The sequence below is a fragment of the Martes martes genome (genome assembly GCF_963455335.1).
Source record: "Martes martes genome assembly, chromosome: 9".
Taxonomy (NCBI): Eukaryota; Metazoa; Chordata; class Mammalia; order Carnivora; family Mustelidae; genus Martes; species Martes martes.
In genome coordinates, this window is record NC_137896.1 from 65627276 (window position 1) to 65650914 (window position 23639).

The following is a 23639-nucleotide window of genomic DNA, read 5'->3' on the forward strand; positions in this document are numbered from 1 at the left end:
GGTCTTCCTGAGGAAAGGCCTTTCATTGGGGGCTCCATCAGCCACACGATGTGGTGTTTTAGTCCTCTTGTTGCCATGTGTTTACAATGAACTACAAGAAGGACAGTGTAAAAACTGGAGAAAAATGCAGAACTGGGGCACTTGGGAGGCCCAGTTGGTTAAGTGTCCGACTCTTGATTTTGACTTAGGTCATGATCTCCATGTCATGAGACTGAGCCCAGCATTGGACTCCACTCTGAGTATGGAGCCTGCTTAAGATTCTCCCTCTCCCTCTCCCTCTGCCACTCGCATTCTCTGACTCTCTCAAAAAAATAAATGTATAAAAAGGAAATGAAAAGAAAAATAAAAACACAAAATTGACAGAAGAGTTGTTTCCTGGCTTGTAGACCAGGATGCGGAGTAATTGCCATGTTGCAGGGAAATCTCATTTGTGGATTTCCTCCCCCAGCACAGTTTTCTGATTTTGTCGTCATTATTCAGTAATGTTATTAGTTCAGAAAATCATATGTAAGTAGATTTTCACTTTTAAAATACAATATATTAGGCCCTGAATATTTACAAATACCAGTGTCTGTCAGTTGAAACCTAGTTTACCGCGAGCTGGTGATGTTGTGTCATGTTCAAGCCTGTCTCTAAGACTGGTTTCTCCTTATTCTTTCTTGACGATTTTGAATGAAATCTTAACAGGGATGGTTTGCAGAGTCTGGCTTATAAATGAGGAATTTTACCTCAAGTTTCTTTTGCTAAAAAATAATAGAGAAGTAGAAGTTGAGAAGTATACAGTACAGCTGTCTTCATTCACAGACATTGATGAATAAGGGAAAGATTTATTTTCAGTATTTGGGGCTACATATCTGAACCTAGATTTACACCTAAATTTGTGATGTGTGTGAGGTAGGGAATAACGAATCTGTGAAATAAGTTGATTATTGAGGGTTCCCCCAGACCTTTCAAACTTGTAACTATAAAAACTGGTTTGTAGGGAAGGATCCAAGTACATTGTTTACACTGAGAAGTAAGTGACTAAGAAGGCCTTGCTCTGTGTTGTTTCTAAGACAGATGAACATGTATGAGGAGGAGACAAAAATGCATTTCCCATTAGAGGATTCAGGCCAAGTTGGGGGCACCCCAAAAGTCACATTTCATTCATAAGTGCTGATGCTGCTGGTGCACAAAGCCAGCCTTGATGTTCACAAACCCACCTAGTCTCACCATTTATTCCTCTAACAGATATTTACTGAGCTTTTACTAGGTGTCAGGCCGTGTGGTCTAGATTTGGTGTGAGAAGCCCCCATGTAAATGCTACTTCTCCAGTTACTGATTATGAGATGCTGAGCAAATAATTTCACTGTTTTGAGTCTTACTTTCCACATCCGTAAAATGAGTGGTATAAAATCCAAATTAAAAAATGCATTTCTGGGCACAGGGCCTGGTTAGGAGATGTCCGGTAGGTGCTACCTTCCTTCTTTTTTTAGATTGCAAACATTTTGAATCAAAAATGAGCATTTATGGAATGCTTGGGTGCTTGATACATAAGGTGAATATTTGTGCTTTCTTAGCACACACAAGAAGACAAAGTCACAGGGCCTCTGAGAGGTTAGGCCATGGGATGGCAGGGTTTGACTTCCTATCTGCTGGGCCCTCACACTGCACTTTTCCCATTCTGACACTCTGCTGTCTGCCACCTGCATTCACATACCATATGGTCTGGTGTGTTACCATCTGGGAGCACATAAGGCACAGTTGGAAAAGGCCATGTGACAGGATGGAGAATAGGGAGAACTCTTGTGTGACAAGAACATGGTAAGAATAAGAGAGAGGACGTCTTTCTCTTTCCATCTTTGTGTTGTGCCTGAGATGTGGTTCCCCTGATGCCTGTCTTGGGAATATCAGGACTGATCTCATCTCAGTCACCACCAGACCTCTCAATTCTGATCCCTATGTGGCTCTGACATCCCTTTTCTGAGTCTCCTCCATTCCTCCTTGCCTCCTAAATTCCCTCCACTCTACCCTCTGGCACTAGAAGTTGTCAGTACACCCGCGATAGCAAGTGCCCTGCAGTGTTCCCTTTGCCTGATTGTCTGGGTTCTCTCTTGAGGACCTCAGAGGACCTCAGAGAGAGGTTTCTCTCCATTTGCCTTGGACCTGTGGGCAGCAGAGGTAGGTGGCTCATTCCTCATTGCTGTTTTTTGATCATTCTCCCTCCCTCTTCCCATGTCATCAGAAGGACACCCACGACACCCGCTGTGACTCACCTTTTCTGAGCCCCAGGTCATCCCCACCAGTAATTGAAGATTATATCTTCTGGCTTACTGTCCCTGGCTCCAGCCATTTTTAATGTCAATCGCATGAAAATGACCCTTCCCAGACCCTGACATTTCATTTCTCTGACCTCCTCTTCTCCAGTGACTTCCTCCTACACCAGCTCTCTACCTCTCCTGCCATAGGCATCCCCTTGACCTTGTCATTACAAATAATGCTGCCTCCATCATAACCCATATAATTCCGAAGGTCCCACTTTCTGACCTCTTTTTTTAAGGTCACTTTCTCTACTACCCTAATTCCAGTATTTCAGCCCCACTGGGATTATACATTTTGTTGTTTCTACTCTCTGTTCTCTTTATCCTTTTGTCCCTCTCATACATGCTCAACTACTTTTCCTCTCACATTATTGCACTCATCTGTGAAACCCCAACCCTGGTTAAATTCACCTCTCAGCCTTTTCTGCCTTATAGACTGCATCAGAAGAAATCAGAGAAAAGCATAGTGCCTGGCTTCCCTTCAAATTCCTGACCTCTGACTTTACATGGATCTCTTGTGCTGCCCCCAGTCCTTAGATGCTTATTCTAATGTCTGCTCTTTTCTCCTCAGACTTCAAATATCTTCTCCTCTTTGCTCACTCTCAGCAAGTGACCCTGGATTCTCATTTCACTGAACTTGCAGTGAACATCCATGATCATCCACCTCATATGTACAAATCCCCCAGCATTTGCACCTATATGTTCTACCCTCATTTTTTCTAGGATGGTGGAATTGTCCTCAGTTTTGTTTAAGGTCTAAACCCCTCAATGTGTGCACTGATCCTTATTCCCCATTCACTCATTCTCCTCCTTTCTATATCATTGATATTATTCTCATTTCTGGATCTTTCCCACCAGGATGCAAACATGGTGTTCTTCCTCACATCTTAAAAATACAGTTTTGGGGGCCACCTGGGTGGCTTAGTCGGTTAGGTGTCCAACTCTTAATTTCAGCTGAGGTCGTGATCTCAGGGTTGTGAGATGGAGCCCTGGGTATGGAGCCTGCTTGAGATTCTCACTCCCTCTCTCCCTCTGCCCCTCCCCCGCTCCCTAGTTGCACTCTCTCTCTCGGCAAAGAACCCCCCAAAAGTTTCTTGACCCACATATTTATCTCTGGTTCTACTTCATTTGTCTCATTCCTCTGCACCTCTTTAGAATTCAGGGCCTCAGGAATTTTATGTGTTTCCTGTCTCGTCTTGCAGTTTCCCATGCCTTCATGAATGCACTCCTCCAACGGGGCAAGGCTCCCTCTCCACCAAAACCCACTCTTTCCAGGGATACCTGAACTGCTAAATCCAGGGGTCAGTTCCCAGTCTCACTCTTACTTGACCTACTATCAACATTTGATATAGTTGGTTACTTCTGTGAACTTCTTTTGCTTGCTGAGAGCAGCACACTGTCCTGTTTTCCTCCTACTGACTTTTCTATGTTGGTGTTCTTTGCTTCTTTCCCATGTCCTCAGCCTCTAAATGCTGAAGGGCCTCAAGGTGCAGTCCTGAGACCTCTTCTCTCTCCGTAACCATTCTCTACATGATCTCATCTAGTTTTTGGCTTTTAATACTGTGTGTATGCTGGCGACTTCCACATTTGAATCTCCAGCCCTGAGTCCTTCCCTCGTCTCTACCTGACTACTTGCCATGTCACTGGGATGTCTGATAGGCCCCTTGAACCTATCACATCAGGTACAGGTCCAGATCTTCCCCTTCAAGGCTACTCTTCCATAATCTTCCTCCCTTCAGTTCATTGCAACTCTATTTTTATAGTTCTCTGGGCTGAAAACTATAGAGTCATTCCTTAAGTCCTCTCTTTTCTCTCATACCCACATCTGATCTCTCATTAAGTGCTGTTAATTCTATCTTCATAACATGTCTATAATCCAGAATCCGACCACTTCTCACCACTTTCACAACTACCCCTGGTCCATGCCACCTAACTGATCCCTGACCCCCTGCTTTTGGCCTTGACTCTTCAGTCTCTTCTCTGTGGTTACTTCTGAAAGTAACCACAGTATCCTTTCCTTATTTATATATTTTTTAAGTCCACTCCATGCCTAGCATAGAGCCCAATGCAGGGCTTGAACTCACAACCCTGAGATCAAGACCTGAGCTAAAATCAAGAGTCGGACACTTAGACGACTGAGCCACCAAAGTGCCCTACCATAGTATCCTTTAAAATGATATTTTTATAAATTAAGTTTAAAAATTATAAATAAAGCTTAAAACTATAAATTGTGTCACTTGTCTAAGAGGGTAGATCTTAAAATACATAGATCATCACAAGAAAAAAAAATTTGTGACTCTGTGGTGGTGTTACCTAAATTAATTGTGGTAATCATTTTGTACTATAAGCATATATCAAATCATATTGTATGTGTAATATAATGTTATATGTCGGTCATATCTTAATTTAAAAAAATGTGTCACTTCTCATGTTAAAGCCCTTGGGTAGTTCCTTTTTCGCTGAGAGGAGAAGTCAGTCACTTCCACTAGCAACTGGACTTTATATAGTCTGCTTCTGGCCCTCCTCCTCATACTACTCTAGCTTCATCTAACTCCTTCCTTTTAGCTCACTGTGTTTCAACTGGATCAGCCTTCCTAAACTTTTACAGACATGCCAGGCAGACTCTTACTCTTACCTCAGGGCTTTTGTACTTGCTGTGTCCTCAGACTTCCTCCCAGACCTCCATACGGTCACGTTCCTTGTTCCTGCTGGTCTCTGTTCATATTTATTCTTCTCTTTAGGGCTTTATTTTTTCAGGTTTTAACTTCTTCATCCTCCCATCCCCTGTTCTCTGTTGTCTTCCATAGCATTTGTCATCATCTGACCTGCTGTGTAATTGTTTATTATCTGGCTCTTCCCCTGTAATGTGAGTTCCGCAAAGGCAGGAATTTTGGTCTTTGTTTATGGATTATATTGCTGCTGCCTACAAGACTGTATTGCTGGTGGCTTGAAGTCATGCTTGATAAACTCATAAATCAGTTGTGTGAGCTCTCTGTGTGGGAAGCCATTGTCCTCAGACCAGTTTTGTATGTACCAGTAGAGGGTGCTAGGTGTGGAATGGAGGTTCTCAGCTACCTTTCTTCATTTGGGGCTGGGAGTAATGATGGAAAGATGCTTTCTGTAAATCTCAAGTTCCACCTCCTCTAGATAGTCCTCCTGACCCTCTAGTCCATGAGGATGCTTTCATCTTTCCCAGATTGCCCAGGTATTATTGTCTCAACCCAGCATCTAGTACTCTGCCTTTCTAACTGTGTGTGTGTGTGTGTGTGTGTGTGTGTGTGAGAGAGAGAGAGAGAGAGAGAGAGAGAGCAAGCATGTGGTTCCCTGCTGGAAACATCTTCTCTGAGCCCCAGTTGGGATTGCACTGTCTTTCTGACCATGATGCCTGATATCTGACACAGGTCTCCACATAGAGCAGGCCCCAGTACATGTTTTGTTGAACCAACAGTTGAATAATTTTACCATGGGAGTGAGTGCTAAGAACTAAATAAATAAGGCAGAAATGGGGTACCATCTGGAGATGACTCTGAATGGTCTGAGTGGCTTCTGTCCTTTGTCTTTTCCTTAGGAGACCAACAAGAAGACAGTCCATGCGAAATACTGCAGTAGATTTGTCCATGCTCCCTGGAAGGATGGGAGCTTGGTCCACATCTGCATTACCAAGGAGAAGTGTACATGGTACAGTGAGAGAATCCACATGGTCCTTGCCCAGATTCAGAGAAGGTTGGTATATTTGCAGGAGGGTACAAGTGGTTTAGTCTCTCTTGAAATTCAAATCTGCTTGATCTCTTCGTAAAAGCTTAACCATGAGAAACAGCCAGTTAACATTGCTCAGTCAGGGTTGCCATCTGATTGATGGCTTGCTGGTGGCCTTGTTAGCAATAAAAGGGGGATGTTTGGATCCTATTCCAAGCTGCCTTGGTGCCAGTACAGACTCTTAAAAACAGCAAACAAAGGTGGTTATGTTGGTTGCACATCACTATAGGAGGCTAAGGAATGCTTCCGCTGATGTCTTGCATTTTTTTGTGGGCCATAGGTATACTGCAGATTGTATTACACCTGTCCTCTGTATTCTTGGATATTGCACTTCAAGACAACTTTTAACAATGTTGTGAGATATGTGAATACAATGGAATAATGTATATGCAGCTAAAAATAACTTCACGGACTCCCTCGCAACACTGCTGGTTCTTAAAGTCTTCCAGTGCTAATGCATCTGACCTACTAATGCTGTGACCTCAGCTTCAGCCCCATGGGGATGATCTAACTTAATGCTTTCACTTCCCTGCTGCCAGAGGACAGCTTAGACCACCAAGATCAAATCCATTTAGGTGCATGGCCTCTGAGGTCAGATAGACCTGGATTCTAATACCAGCTCTGCCATTTGCTGTGTGACCCTGGGCAAGTTACTTAATGTCTTTACACATCAGTTTCTTCATTTTTAAAGTGGGAATAATAGTGCCATTTGTAAATTGCTCTATGGTTTAGATTAGATACCAAATCTAATGAGTATAGGCTAGTATCCAGCCTGCAGTAGTCACTTAAAAATGAGAGTTCCCTCCATCCTTCCATGTTTTCTGTTACAAAATCACCAGCAGCAGATCCCTGTCTGCCCTTCTATAAACTCTTTAGAGCCCCAGTTTCTCAAAATCCAGCTGGTGATGGGTAACTCAGAACAAATAATCCTTGGGTCTGGAGTCTTCTCTGCTAATGGTTTTGAGGTTGACTTCTGGGGAGAGTAGTTTGTATTTCAGGCCTGGGAAAAAGGATGCTGTTTAAAAGACACTCCACTTGGTCCCTGCCAGGTCTCTTTGTCCCTCTCCACCCCCCAGGTGTCAAGGGTTGTTGGGAAATTCTCTCCCCTCTTCTGTTTTCCAGAAGTCTTTGTGGAGAGTTGGTACCAACTCTCCCTTAAACGTTTGTAGAATTCATCACTGAGGCCACCGGGGCCTGGAGTTTTTCTTTGTGGGGAGGTTTTTAACTATGTATTCAATTTCTTCACATTTTGTAGAACTGATGTTAGTAACTGCTGTCATCTTTATTTTCAGTCTGCTGGAGGTTATCCATTTTAGTGATCTTTTCAAAGAACCAGCTTCTGGTTTCAGTGGGGTTTTTCCCTGTATAGTTTTAACTTTCTGTGCCACTTTCTTTATTATTTCCTTCTTTCTCATTACTTTGGGTTTAAGTTTCTTAAGATGGATGCTCAGATCACTGATTTGAGACCTTTCTTTCTAATATAAACATTTAAATTTTCTTCTGATTTTGCTTTAGCTACCTCTCACAAATTATTCACTTAAAAATATTTTTTAATTTCCCTTATAATTTCTTTTTTTTTTTTTTGGACCTAGACTATCCCTTATAATTTCTTTAAGCAAACGTTATTTAGAAATATGTTTACTTTTCAAGTACTTGTGGATTTTCCTGATAGCTTTTCATTTCTCTATGGACAGAGAGATACTGTATGATTTCATTTCTTATAGAGACCTGCTTTGTGACCCAGAATATGAAGAAAAGCTACACATTCTGCTTTTGTTGGGTGGAGTGTACTATAAATATCTCAGTTGAAGTTGGCTGATAGTTTGTTTCGGTCTTCTATATTATTACTGATTTCTTGTTGAATTGTTCTACAAATTGTTGAGAAAAGAGTGTTTAAAATCTCTAGCTGTGGTTGTGTGTTTGTTCATTCTTTTTTCAATTCTGTCATTTTTTTTCCTTCATGTAATTTTTAACTCTATTACTAGGTGCATGTACATTTAGGGTTGTTATGTCCTCTTGATGAAGCAGCTCCTAAAATGTCCCTTTTTATCTCTGGCAGTATTCCTTGTCCTGAAATCTGCTTTGTCCAACCTTAATAGAGCCACTGCAACTTGCTTTTGATCATTTTCTGCATGTTTTATCTTTTTTCTATTTTTTTACCTTTACCTGTTTGTTGTGTCTGATATTGAAATAGGTTTCTTATAGACAGAATATATATAGGTGTCATATGTGTGTGTGTATATATATATTCCTATATATATTCTGTCTATAAGAAACCTATTTCAATATATATATGTGTATATATATATATTCCTCTGCCTTTTTTTAAAAACTCCATATGGTTCTCAGAAACAAACAAACAGACAAGCAAACAAAGATAATGTAGGGAGTAAAAAAAAGCAAACACTGGAGGAAGCTAACCTATTAATCTTCTTAGAGAGATCAAGAATACCACACTCAAGTTGGAAAAGACTGTTATGTAGATAGATAGATAGATAGAGAGGATAGATATTAAGAATTTCAAGAGCTCTTCAAAACATGATAGCCAGAATACACTATTCAGTGTATTCTGAATAGTGTATTCACCCGGGTGGCTTCGTTGGCTAAGCGTCTGTCTTCAGCTCAGGTCATGATCTCAGAGTCCTGGGATTGAGTCCCATATCAGGCTCCTTGCTCAGTGGGAAGCCTGCCTCTCCCACCTGCTGCTCCTTCTGCTTGTGCCCCCCACCCCCCAACAAATAAATAAATAAATAAAATCTTTTTTAAAAAACCTATTCAGTGGGAAAGTTGGAAGATGAAGGCAGTCTCTCAAAAAGCAGAACACAAGCATTCTAGGGTTGACGTTAGCATACATGCATACATACAAATAGATAGCTTATGGACATACAAAAAATGAAGGGGAGATCTCACAAGACCGGTGTTTCCAAAACAAAAGAAAGTTGCCAGGAATGTCTAGAAAGTGGGTAATAAAGACCCATCCAGGATACATCATCACAAAATTTTAAATACTAGAGATAAAATATTCTAAAAGCTACCATTTATTCCCCAACCCCCCGTTGGGTTTGTTTTCATTTGTTTCTTTTTATCTTTTGGTCCTCTTCAGCCATTTTTCCCACCTTGCCTCTTGCAACCACCAATCTGCTTGTTCTTTGTATCTATGAACTCATTTTTTGTTTTCATTTTATTTGCTTTAGATCCCACATATAAGAAAGATGATGTCTTTCTCTGACTTACCTCACTTAGTATATTGCCTTCAAGGTCCATGTGTTGAAAATGGCAAGATTTCATTCTTTCTTATGGCTGAATTATATATATAGATATGTCACATCTTCTTTAACCATTCATCTATTAGTGGATACTTGGGTTGTTTCCCTATCTTGGCTATTGTAAATAATGCTGCAGTAAACAAACATAGGGGTGCATATATCTTTTTGAGTTAGTGTTTTCTTTTTTGGATAAGTACCCAGAAGCAGAATTCTGGAATGTGTGGTTTTTCTGTTTTTTTTTCTTAATATTTATTTGTTTATTTATTTTAGAGAGAGCATGCACAAGCATGAGGCACAGAGAAAGAAAGAGAGAATCTCAGGCAGACTCCATGCTGAGTCTGACCCTGAGATCATGACCTGAGCGAAAACCAAGAGTTGGATGCTTAACCGACTGTGCCACCCAGGCGCCCCTTCTATTTTTAATTTTTGAGAAACCTCCATACTCTTTTCCTCAGTAGCTGTACCAATTTACATTCTCACCAACATGCATGAGGGGTTCCCTTTTCTCCACATCCTGGCCAACACTTATTATATCTTGTCATTTTGATAATAGCTGTTTCTAATCTCTGCCTTTTGATTGGAGTATTAAGATCATTTCCATTGGGGCGCCTGGGTGGCTCAGTCGGTTAAGCGTCTACTTTCGGCTCTGGTCATGATCCCAGGGTCCTGGGAGCGAGCCCCACATTGGTCTCCCTGCTCGGCAGGGAGTCTGCTTCTCCCTCTGCCCCCCCCCCCCCACTCTCTCTCTCTGTCAAATAAAAAAAATAAAATATTTAAAAAAATCATTTTTATTTAATGTGATTATTTATTTGGTTGGATTTAAATCTAAGATCTTGCTGTTTGTTTTTTGTCTCACCTGTTCTTTGTTCCCTTTTTACTCTTCTACCTTCTTTTGTTGGAGCATTTTTTTATGATTGCATTTTATCTTGACTGTTGGCTTATAAACTCTCCCTCTTTGTTTTGTTTTGTTGTGTGTATGATAGCTTTAGCATTTATAGTATACATCTTTAACTTGCCACAGTCTACTTTCAAATAATATTTCACTTCATCTATATCATAAAAATCTTACAACTTCCATTGCCCCTTCTGTCTTTTCTTTTGTTTCCATATGGGTAAACCCCATAATACATTATAAACAATCAACTATCATAAATAAACTTAAAATAAGAATTAATGTATTTTGTATTTGTCCACATATTTGATATTTTTGTGGCTCTTTATTGTTTTGTATAGATCCTAATGGAGGTCTGTTGGTAATGAATTACCTCAGGTGTTTTAGTCTGAAAGACACTAATTTACTTCCTGTTTTGAAAGAGTTTTTTTTTGTTTTGCCTTATATAGAATTGTGGGTTTACAGTTTTATAATTTCAGTACTTTATAAATATTTCTTCATTGTCCTTTGGCTTGCTTGATTTGTGATGAAAACTATTATTATTATTTTTTAAGATTTTTTTATTTTTTATTTGACAGAGAGAGATCACAAGTAGGCATAAAGGCAGTCAGAGAGAGAGAGGGAAGCAGGCTCCCCACTGAGCAGAGAGCCCGATGTGGGGCTTGATCCCAGGACCCTGAGATCATGACCTGAGCTGAAGGCAGAGGCTTAACCCACTGAGCCACCCAGGCGCCCCAAAACTGTTATTTTTATGTTGTCTCTGGGTGCTTTTTTTATCTTTATTGTTGGATTTCAAATGATATATTATGGTATGTGTTGGTGGTTTTTATTTTTTCATTTTTCTTCTGTTTAGGTTCTTTGAGCTTGTATATATGAGTTTATTGCTTTACCAAAATTGGAAACATTTGGCCATATTTCTCCAAATATTTTTTCTGTTTCTGTCTTTCTCCTTCCGTCTTTCTATCTATATGTATGTTGGACTCCTTGCTATTGTTCCATGTGTTGCTTATTCTCTGTGGGTTTTTTTTAAGGCTTTTTTCCCTCTGTGTTGCATTTTAAATTGCTTCCTATTACAATGTCTTTCTTAAGGTTCCCTGATCTGCTAGTGTAGTGTCTGTTAATACCATGTAGTGTATTTTTCATTTTGGTAATTGTGCATCTCTGTATTTTCCATTTCTGTCCTTGTTCTGCTTATACTTTACTTTGCTGAACATACGGGTTGTGTTTATAATAGCTGTGTAACATCCTTTTCTACTAATTCCAGCATTTGTGTTATTTTAGGATCTGTTTCGGTTGATCTGTTTTTCTTCTGGTTATGGGTCATATTTTCCTGCTTCTTTACATGGCTGGTAATTTTTTACTGGAATGCAGACATTTTGAATTTGAAGTTCTTGGGTACTGAGTTTTGCTGTATTTTAAAATACATGTTGTATGATGCAGTTATGTTTCTTGGAATCACTGGGGCTTACTTTTAAGAGCAAGTAAGGTCTAGGGCAGCCTTTAGTCCAGGGCTAATTTGGTATTACTACTAAAGCAGTACCCTTATGAGGACTTAATGTCCCATGTATTAAGGTTTCCTGCTCTGGTTGTTTGGAACATGAAGTAACCCTGTGTTAACTCTGAGGTGTTGATCTACTTACTGTTATGGTGATTTGTTCCTTAGCTTTTGGAGTTTCTTCACATGCATGCCCTGATCATTACTTAGCCAAAATCTTTAGGGCACTCTCTGCAAATGGCCAGAGCCCATTCTCTTCCCCCTTTTTTCCTCTCTTTCTCCATCCCTCTCCACTCTCTCTGCTTCTATACAGCAACCTCTCCTTCAGTATTTTGCCCTACAAATTGTAGTTGCCTAGCCTTGGTAAACTCTGAAGTCAGTTTCAGATATTTTTTTTCATTTGCCCTGCCCCCTCCTCCCGGTCTTGGCTGAGGATGTGAACTTAATTTACATCCTGTTGTGGACCGCTCAGTCCCAATCACAGAAGTAGTCCTGCTCATACAGCTGTCTGATGCTTGGTTATTAGAGGGATCTGGGGTTGCTTGATATTGTCCAAAAGCTTCAGTGAAGTTTCAGGAATGTGCTGGCATGACTAACTTGACTGTAGTCAGCAGCTTTAAAAGAACAAATGCTCTGAAGTCATAGCTGAGGGATTCAAACTATCAGATGACAGGAAGTAGTTTACTTTTGGCTTTGAAACCCAGTATTGGATTTATTTTTCGGTCCTGTTGATTTTTCCTAGCTGTTTTGGATTGATGATGGAGAAGTAGAGGGGGCTGGTGATGAGGGAGCCAGCCCAAATATAGGATTTTCCACAGAAAACCCTCCGAGTGAGTAATCCACTCACAGAAGATTGTGCATAAGCAATACAGCATAGCTTGACCTCTATAGATGTATTATTAAGTTCTTAGGAAGATGCCGATACTGCCCACAGGCTCTAAAAATTCACTTCCATCCTTTTTCTTGCCTAGGATTAAGTGGCTACAGGATAGAAGTCAATTCCTCTTTGGAAAAGTACCCGGTGATTGCATCTATGTCCTCATTGATACTTCTCACTCAATGAAGAGCAAACTGGACTTGGTGAAGGACAAGATCATCTGGTTTATAGAGGTTATATGGGGCTGTCAGGTGCATGGGTTTGGGGACCTTTGTGTCATGAACACATCCACAGCAGCCTTCACCTGCACTGGTTATGAGAGGTGCACAGGCGAGGTCGGTACCCAGACATCCACAGGAGAGCCACTTTGGAGAAAAGCTCCCTTTTGCCACTTAAGAGAATCATCAGTTCTTTGCAAGCAGACCTGTCCTGCAGCAGGGTCCTTTCTATAACCTGTGGGTTGCTAAGGGAGTTTCAGTGTCCACTGCTTCAGGTTTCCTCTGTCCTGAAACCTCTGGTGTGCACACATCTCCATTGTTTCCCAGATGCTCTGTCACCACAGCATTTTTATTTTAATCTCCAGTATTTATTAGCGGTGTTGCATGCAGTGGCCCGAAAAAACTGATGTGTGGGAGGAGTGCAGACTGGTGGTTAGGAGCTTCCAGGTCTTACTCCATCTGTGCTGCCTCTGACTGGTGTGACCTGAAGCAGACTGCTTTCCTCACTCTGAGTCCCCACACCTCCAGATGGGTACCCTGGTGCTGTCACTAATTAGTGGTGTTGATGGGAGTGTTACCACAGAAGATCATTGTGGGGGATGTTCACAAGGCCAAAATACAGGTTTTAATTTGATAAACCTCTGTTGGAGAAATATGGGCTGGTAGAAGGCAAGTGAATAGATGTGTAACCAAATAAAGCCTTCACGAAACAGGATTAGTGAAACGATGGCACCATTTTGGATTTCTCTTCCTTAAGCAGGTTCCATTTACTGGAAGTATGTGGTATACCATCAATGCTACTATTAAAGACAACAACATTTAATGATATATTGTATAGAAAAACTTACATATGTGTGTGACATATATAACATATTCATACATATATACATTTTGGTTTTTTTGTTTTTTTTACATATATACATTTGTAAAGGTGTACTCCAAACTGTGTAAATTTTGTTTAAATGTTTTTTGTATTAGAAAAGATTTTCTCTTTAAAATGTAATTTTTAGGGACGCCTGGGTGGCTCAGTTGGTTAAGCGGCTGCCTTCGGCTCAGGTCATGATCCCAGCGTCCTGGGATCGAGTCCCACATCGGGCTCCTTGCTCCGCAGGGAGCCTGCTTCTCCCTCTGCCACTCTGTCTACCTGTGCTCGCTCGTGCTCTCTCTCTCTCTCACTCTCTGACAAATAAATAAATAAAATCTTTTAAAAAAATGATAAAATAAAATGTAATTTTTAGCTTCCAGAACTGAAAATAGATATCATCGTGATTAAAATTTATCAAACTATGACCTGTCCTAACCTTATCTTACATCTGAGTGGTGTTATGGTTAAATAATAATTCTCTTACAGGAACAGCTGAAATATAAAAGGAAATTCAATTTTGTGCAGTTTGACGCCCAAGCAATTGCTTGGCAGGAAAAACTTGTTGAAGTCAATGAAGATAATTTGAGAGGGGCTCATTCCTGGGTTAGAGACATTCAGGTAAGAAAGATGGAGGCTGGTTCTGGGGGGAGAAGCCTGACTTGATCACCTACTGAGTTAATCATGCCATGGAAATTCTTTTTTTTTTTTTTTTAAGATTTTATTTATTTATTTGACAGACAAAGACCACAAGTAGGCAGAGAGGCACGCAGAGAGAGAGGAGGAAGTAGGCTCCCTGCTGAGCAGAGAGCCCGACCTGGGGCTCAATCCCAGGACCCTGGGATCATGACTGGAGCCGAAGGCAGAGGCTTTAACCCACTGAGCCACCCAGGCACCCCATGCCATGGAAATTCTTGACAAAGGGCTCTGGGTGTCAAGATGGCAGGGTTTCACACACTCATTTTCTTTACAATGGTCACATTAATCTAAACTCATGAGTCACTATCTTAACATTTAGATAAGACTTTGTTCATAACACACCTTTTCCTGAGCTGCCCTTGGCTCAAATCTCAGCCCCTTTATGAAGATAAATTTCAAAATTTATTATTTTTGTCCTCAAAACTTCAGATTTGATCTTTCTGAAACCTCATTATTGTTTCAAATAGTGTATTGCAGCTATTTTTAACTATGGATTTTGTTCAAAGTAGTGAACTGGTGGAAACACACCAGTGTTCTGGTGAGAAGCTAGAGAGAGAGGGCAGCGGCAAGATACATTCAGAAAGTGAAATACATTCTTCAGGCCTGCCTTTTACTTGGAGAACTTTAAAGCTACCCCTCTTGGCATTTACACAGACTACTAGGAAGGAATTTCCTTTCCTTAAATTTTTTCTTATCTTGAACTTTTCTTAATTTTTTAAAAAGTTATTTTTCCAGAACCATATAGCATTCCAGATACTTGAGATATGCTAAAATTGAAACTAAGGGCTCTTCTCAAAAAGTCAGATGTTGATCACAGACATCTTTAAAATAGTTCAGTACCTGAGTTTAAATTAAGTCCCAGATTTGGGACACCTGGGTGGCTCAGAGGGTTAAGCCTCTGCCTTTGGCTCAGTCATGATCTCAGGGTCCTGGGATCAATCCCTATATCCAGCTCTCTGCTCAGCATGGAGCCTGCTTCCCCCCTCTCTCTCTGGCTGCCTCTCTGCCTACTTGTGATCTCTCTCTCTGTGTCAAATAAATAAAATCTTAAAAAAAAAAAAAGGTCCCAGATCTGACAAGGAGCCACGAATGGACACTAGTGGGTCTCCTTGAATATTGAAAATTGCTTGTGCTTCATTGGGATGTACCAGAGTTCCCTTGGGATTGGTTTTTTTTAAAAAAATGGGAGAACGAAGAAGTATATTCTATAAGAAATAATGATGCCAATAAGATCTTGATCTAACTGGCTACCTTACCCTGGGAAAGAATATTCAATTCATACTCAACTTGATACATTTCCAGGATTAACCAGTGAAGTTACTTGAGATAAATGCTCCCTCCTTTTACAGACCATATGTAATAGTTAATTCAGAGCCCACTAATTTAGGGTTTGTTATGATAAGATATTATATACATAATATCATTAGATAAAAACATTAATGGGTGCTGCTTTATACAAAAATCACTAATGAATAGAACCAGCCATCTAAGTGGCTAAAACTCAAAGTGTGATTCTGTTCTCTTCAAAAATCTTCACTGAAGATCTTGTTCTTGCTTACTGAATGTGCAAAATGTATTTTCAAGATGACCAGATATCTCTATATTCTTTTGACTGGCTTGGCTCAGGAATCAACCCAGTGAATTCAGGACTAACCACTCAGGTGTTCCGACACTGCCATGTGCTGGTGTCGAAGTGGTAGTTCCTCAAGGAGGCATAGCCAGTACTAAGGTCAGAGGAGCACAAGCTGGGACAGAATCTGCCCAGTAGTTGAGGGTAGGGTCTGGCCCAAGGCTCCTGGACCAGGAGGCATTAACTCCTAACTGTCTTTCCTGTGATTCTCAGTCTGGCTTTCTCCTAGCTTTTCTACCATCTTTTCAACATTCCCTGAACAGTGGGCTTGTCAACAAGACTATTGAGATGAGGCTCAGAGAGAAGAGTTGTACTATTTACCATCTGAGCTACATTTCTGATGCCCAAATGTTGAAGGAGTTTTTTGGTGTGTGTTATTTTTTTTAACCTTTTTAATTTGAAATCATTTTAGTTTTTTAAAATTATTTTTATTAACATATAATGTATTATTTGCCCCAGGGGTACAAGTTTGTTAATCGTCAGGCTTACACACTTCACAGCACTCACCATATCACATACCCTCTCAATGTCCATAACCCAACCACCCTCTCCACACTCTCCTCCCACCAGCAATTCTCCATTTGTTGCATGAGATTAAGAGTCTCTTATGGTTTGTCTCCCTCCCGATCCCATCTTGTTTCATTTTTTCCTTCCCTTCCCTCTAAGCCCCCCACTCTGCCTCTCAAATTCCTCGTATCAGGGAGATCATATGATAATTGTCTTTCTCTGATTGACTTATTTCGCTCAGCATAATACCCTCTGGTTTCATCCACATCGTTGCAAATGGCGAGATTTCATTTCTTTTGATGGCTGCATAGTATTCCATTGTAAATATATACCACATCTTCTTTATCCATTCATCTGTTGGTGGACATCTAGGTTCTTTCCATACTTTGCCTATTATGGACATTGCTGCTATAAACATTTGGGTGCACGTGCCCCTTCGGATCACTACATTTTTATCTTTAGGGTAAATACCCAGTATTGCAATTACTGGGTTGTATGGTAGCCCTATTTTCAACATTGTGAGGAACCTCCACGTTGTTTTCCAGAGTGGCTGCACGAGCTTGCATTCCTACCAAGAGTGTAGGAGGGTTCCCCTTTCTCCACATTCTCTCCAACATCTGTCATTTCCAGACTTGTTAATTTTAGCCCTTCTGGCTGGTGTGAGGTGGTATCTCATTGTGGTTTTGATTTCTATTTCCCTGATGCTGAGTGATGTTGAGCACTTTTTCATGTGTCTGTTGGCCATCTGGATGTCTTCTTTGCAGAAATGTCTGTTCATGTCTTCTGCCCATTTCTTGATTGGATTATTTGTTCTTTGGGTAAAGAGTCTGATAAATTATAAATTTTGGATGCTAGCCCTTTATCTGATATGTCCTTTGCAAATATCTTCTCTCATTCTGTCAGTTGTCTTTTGGTTTTGTTGACTGTTTCCTTTGCTGTGCAAAAGCTTTTGATCTTGATGAAGTCCCAATAGTTCATTTTTGCCCTTGCTTCCCTTGCCTTTGGCGATGTTCCTAGGAAGAAGTTGCTGCGGCTGAGGTCGAAGAGGTTGCTGCCTGTGTTCTCCTCAAGGATTTTGATGGATTTCTATATCACATTGAGGGCTTCCCTCCATTTTGAGTCTATTTTTGTGTGTGGTGTACGGAAATGGTCCAGTTTCATTTGTCTGCATATGGCTGTCCAGTTTTCCCAACACTATTTGTTGAAGAGACTGTCTTTTTTCCACTGGACATTCTTTCATGCTTTGTCGAAGATTAGTTGACCATAGAGTTGAGGGTCTATTTCTGGGGTCTCTGTTCTGTTCCACTGATCTTTGTGTCTGTTTTTGTACCAATAGCATACTGTCTTGATGATTACAGCTTTGTTATAGAGCTTGAAGTCTGGAATTGTGATGCCACCAACTTTGGCTTTCTTTTTCAACATTCCTCTGGCTATTTGGGGTCTTTTCTGGTTCCATATAAATTTTAGATTTATTTGTTCCATTTCTTTGAACAAAATTGATGATATTTTGATAGGGATTGCATTAAACATGTAGATTGCTTTAGGTAGCATAGACATTTTCACAGTATTTTTCCAATCCATGGGCATAGAACATTTTTCCATTTCTTTGTGTCTACCTCAATTTCTTTCATGAGTACTTTATAGTTTTCTGAGTACAGATTCCTTGCCTCTTTGGTTAGGTTTATTCCTAGGTATCTTATGGTTTTGGCTGCAATTGTAATGGGATTGATTCCTTAATTTCTCTTTCTTCTGTTTTTCTGTTGATGTATAGAAATGCAACTGATTTCTGTGCATTGATTTTATATCCTGACACTTCGCTGAATTCCTGTATGAGTTCTAGCAGTTTTGGAGTGGAGTCTTTTGTGTTTTCCACATAAAGTATCATATCATTTGCAAAGAGGGAGAGTTTGAATTCTTTGCCAATTAAGATGCCTTTTATTTCTTTTTGTTGTCTGATTGCTGAGGCTAGGACTTCTAGGACTGTGTTGAATAGCAGTGTTGATAGTGGACATCCCTGCCATGTTCCTGACCTTAGCAGAAAAGCTCTCAGTTTTTCCCCATTGAGAATGATATTCGCTGTGGGTTTTTCATACATGGCTTTGATGATATTGAGGTATGTACCCTCTATCCCTACACTCTGAAGAGTTTTGATCAAGAAAGGATGCTATACTTTGTCAAATGCTTTTCCAGCATCTATTGAGAGTATCATACGGTTTGTGTTCTTTCTTTTATTAATGTATTGTATCACAATGATTGATTTGTGGATGTTGAACCAACCTTGCAGCCCAGGAATAAATCCCACTTGGTCGTGGTGAATAATCCTTTTAATGTACTGTTGGATCTTAATTGGATAGTATTTTGATGAGAATTTTTGCCTCTGTGTTCATCAAGGATATTGGTCTGTAATTCTCCTTTTTGGTGGGGTCTTTGTCTGGTTTTGGGATCAAGGTAACGCTGGCCTCATAAAATGAGTTAGGAAGTTTTTTTTTCATTTCAATTTTTTGGAACAGCTTCAGTAGAATAGGTATTAATTCTTCTTTAAATGTTTGGTAGAATTCCCCTGGGAAGCCATCTGGCTGTGGTCTCTTGTTTGTTGGGAGATTTCTGATGACTGCTTCAATCTCCTTACTGGTTATAAGTCTGTTCAGGTTTTTTGTCTTCCTGGTTCAGTTTTGGTAGTTTATATGTCTCTAGGAATGCATCCATTTCTTCCAGATTGTCAAATTTGCTGGTGTATAGTTGGTCAAAATATGTTCTTATAATTGTTTGTATTTATTTGGTGTTGATTATGATCTCTGCTCTTTCATTCATGATTTTATTAATTTGGGTCCTTTCTCTTTTCTTTTTGGTAAGTCTGGCTAGGGGTTTATCAATCTTATTCATTCTTTCAAAGAACCAGCTTCTAGTTTTGTTTATCTGTTCTTCTGTTCTTTTGGTTTCTATTTCATTGATTTCTGCTCTAATCTTTATTATTTCTCTTCTTCTGATGGGTTCAGGCTTTCTTTGCTGTTCTTTCTCCAGCTCCTTTAGGTGTAGGGTTAGGTTGTGTACTTGAGACCTTTCTTGTTTCTTGAGAAAGGCTTGTATCGCTATATATTTTCCTCTCAGGACCACCTTTGCTGTGTCCCAAAGATTTTGAACCGTTGTGTTTTCATTATCATTTGTTTCCATGAATTTTTTCAATTCTTCTTTAATTTCCTGGTTGACCCCTCATTCTTTAGTACAATGCTCTTTAGCCTCCATATATTTGACTTCTTTCCAACTTTCCTCTTGTGATTGAGGTCTAGCTTCAGAGCATTGTGGTCTGAAAATATACAGAGAATGATCCCAGTCTTTTGGTACCAGTTGAGACCTGATTTGTGACCGAGGATGTGATCTATTCTGGAGAATGTTCCATGGGCACTAGAGAAGAATGTGTATTCTGTTGCTTTGGGATGGAATGTTCTGAATATATCTGTGATGTCCATCTGGTCCGGTTTGTCATTTAAGGCCTTTTTTCCTTGTTGATCTTTTGCTTGGATGACCTGTCCATTTCAGTGAGGGGAGTGTTAAAGTCCCCTACTATTATTGTATTATTGTCGATGTGTTTCTTTGATTTTGTTGTTAATTGATTTATATAGTTGGCTGCTCCCATGTTAGGGGCATAGGTATTTAAAATTGTTAGATCTTCTTGTTGGACAGACCCTTCAAGTAAGATATAGTGTCCTTCCTCATTTCTTATTATAGTTTTTGGCTTAAAATCTCATTTATCTGATAAAAAGATGGCCACCCCAGCTTTCTTTTGATGTCCATTAGCGTGGTAAATTGTTTTCCACCCCCTCACTTTAAATCTGGAGGTGTCTTTGGGTCTAAAATGAGTTTCTTGTAGACAGCATATTATTGGGTTTTGGTTTTTTATCCATTCTGATGCCCTGTGTGTTTTAATTGGGGCATTTAGCCCATTTACATTCAGGGTAACTATTGAAAGATATGAATTTGGTGCCATTGTATTGATGGTAAGGTGAATGTTACTGTAAATTGTCTCTCTTCCTTTATGGCCTACATTACTTTTTGACTCTCTCATTGCTTAGAGGACCCCTTTCAATATTTCCTATAGGGCTGGTTTGGTGTTTGCAAATTTTTTAAATTTTTGTTTGTCCTGGAAGCTTTTTATCTCTCCTATTTTCAGTGATAGCCTAGCTGGATATAGTATTCTTGGCTGCATATTTTTCTCATTTAGTGCTCTGAGTATATGATGCCAGTTCTTTCTGGCCTGCCAGGTCTCTGTGGATGAGTCTGCTGACCGTCTAGTATTTCTACCATTGTATGTAATAGACCTCTTGTCCTGAGCTGCTTTCAGGATTTTCTCTTTGTCGCTAGGACTTGTAAGTTTTACTATTAGATGATGGAGTGTGGGCCTATTTTTATTGATTTTGAGGGGGCTTCTCTGTGCCTCCTGGATTTTGATGCTTGTTCCCTTTGCCATATTAGGGAAATTCTTTACTATAATTCACTCCAATATACCTTCTGCCCCTCTCTCTCTTTCTTCTTCTTCTGGAATCCCAATTATTCTAATATTGTTTTGTCTTATGGTATCATTTATCTCTCGAATTCTCCCTTCATGATCCAGTAGTTGTCTCCCTTTTGCTCAGCTTCCTTATTCTCCATCATTTGGTCTTCAATATCACTAATTCTCTCTTCTGCTTCATTTATGCAAGCAATAAGAGCCTCCATTTTTTCTTGTACCTCATTAATAGGTTTTTAAAATTTCAACTTGGTTTAATTTTAGTTCTTTTATTCCTCCAGAAAGGGATTTTATTTCTCCAGAAAGGTTTTCTCTAATATCTTCCATGCCTTTTTCGAGCCCAGCTAGCACCTTGAGAATCGTCATTCTGAACTCTAGTTGTGACATAGTACCAATGTCCATATTGATTAGATCCCTAGCCTTCAGTACTGCCTCTTGTTCTTTATTTTTTGTGTTGAGTTTTTCCGCCTGTCATTTTATCCAGATAAGAATATATGAACTAGAGAATAAAATACTAAAAGGGTGGCAAAGACCCCAGAAAAATGTACACTAACGAAATCAGAAAAGATCCAAAACCGAGGTAGAAGAAAGGGAAAAAAAAATAAAAATAAAAAATAAAAAATAACATATATATACACACACACACACACATATATATATATATATATATTAGACTGGTGAATGGAACAGAGCCACCCACTTGATTTTGGGTGTATTTTGGTCTCTTAGAAGAAACTACCTCCCAAAATTTTAAAGAAAGGAAAACTTATATATATATATATATATATACACACACACACACACACACACACACAAAAGAAGGGTAAACATGATGAAGGGATGGTATATGACTGTAAAGGTGAAAATTTTAATAAAATTCTTAAAAAGGTATTGATAAGATAAGTTGGTTGGAAAAAGAAAAAAAAAAAAAGAGGAGGGAATGTGCTCTGGCTGGAGACTAGAACAAAGCCATGTGCTAGATTAAGGTATATTTTGATCTACTAGGAATGTATCCCAAATTTTTTAGGAAAAAAAAAAAACACCTATATGTATACAAGAAATAAGGTTAAATACAATGAAGGTATAAAATATGACTATAACAATGAAGGTTTAAAAAACATATTTTTAGAAAGGTATTGTTAAGATAAACTAGTTTAAAAACGTTAAAAGAAGAAAGAGAAAAAGTTAAAAAATAGAATAAGAAAAAAATAAAACTAAAAATAATTAACTTTGCAAGACTAAAGGATCAAGGGGGAAAAGCCATGAATTCTATGCCTTGCTTTCCCCAAGCTCTGGAGTTCCACTGTTATCCTTGATCAGTGAGCTTGGTCTTGGCTGGATGTTCTTGCTGATCTTCTGCGGGAGGGGCCTGTTGCAGTGATTCTCAAATGCCTGGGGTAGAATTGCACCGCCCTTGCCAGGGACTGGACTGAGTAATCTGCTCGGGTTCACTCTCAGAGCTTTTGTTCCCTGATGCTTTCCATACCACTTTGGAGGATGGGAATGAAAATGGCGGCCTTCTAATCTCCGGCCTGGGGCAGGTGAGAACTTGCGGCCCCATTCCTCATTGTGCCCCCAGAGACAAGCAGTCAGTCACTCCTGTCTCCCTGGTCTCTGACTGCACTCTGAGCTCACCTGGCCTGTGACTGAGGGTTTCTGTCCCTGGTTCATGGCCCAGTGCCTGGAGTCTCCAAACCCAGCATATTCCTGCCATGCTGCTCCTCCTGGAGCAGGAAGGTGGGTCTCCCTGGATCTGCTGCTTGTGGGGTCCCTGCTCAAAGAGCAGTGTCCCGACTGTGCCTTTGATCACAGTTTAAGGTAACCCCAATCTGAAAGCTCACTCTTCGGCTCTGTCTCTGTAGTCGGCTTCCTTGCTCTAATACCTGGTAGCTCTGCCACACTCAGACACCCCTGATCTTTCTGTGACCCTGCAGGACCTGAGACCACACTGTCCCCACGAGGGCTCCACCCCTGCTTAGCCTCTGGAGTGATGTCCATCAGTAAAGCAGACTTCTAAATGTCCTGATTTTGTGCCACACTTCGCCGCCGCTTGCTCGGAGCTGGTCCCTCCCCTCGCAGTCTTACCTTCCCATCTTTTCGGATTCACTTCTCTGCATGTCCTCTCCTTCAGAAAGTGGTCAATTTTCTGTTCCTAGAATTTCTGCTCTTCTTCTCTTCTATCTCCTGTTGAGTTTGTAGGTGTTCGGAATGGTTTTATACCTATCTAGCTGAACTCCTGGGATCTGATGTCATTTCAGTTTGCTACTCCTCTGCCATCTTGCCTCTCTCTGAAATTATTTTAGTCTTAATAAAAGAGTGGCAGAGATAGTACAGAGGATGGGCCTGTATTGCTCTTCAGCCAGCTTCCCCTAATGTTAACATCTGGCATAACCATAGTTCAGTTTCCAAAGCTAAGAAAATCACAGGGGCACATGGCTGGCTCAGTCAGTTGAGCATGCGACTCTTGATCATGGGGTCCTGAGTTTGAGCCCCATGTTAGGCTTAGAGCCTACTTAAAAAGAAGTAAAATATAAAATCAATTTAAAACAAAACCTAAGAAAATCACATTGCTTCATTCACAGACTTCACTCAGAGTTCATTAGACTTTCTACTAATGTACTGTTATGTTCCAA

General features: G+C 40.1%; 1 protein-coding gene across 7 annotated transcripts in view; it reads left to right on the forward strand.

Annotated features, from left to right (window-relative positions):
- Window positions 1-23639, forward strand: part of VWA3B (von Willebrand factor A domain containing 3B) — a 210518-nt gene that overhangs the window by 78110 nt on the left and 108769 nt on the right. For all 7 annotated transcript variants that reach the window (XM_080813513.1, XM_080813514.1, XM_080813515.1 and 4 more), the window contains 3 exons: window positions 5869-6023; window positions 12681-12819; window positions 14156-14287. In XM_080813513.1, the coding sequence (XP_080669639.1) occupies window positions 5869-6023; window positions 12681-12819; window positions 14156-14287 (426 nt within the window). The remainder of the gene's footprint in view (window positions 1-5868; window positions 6024-12680; window positions 12820-14155; window positions 14288-23639) is intronic.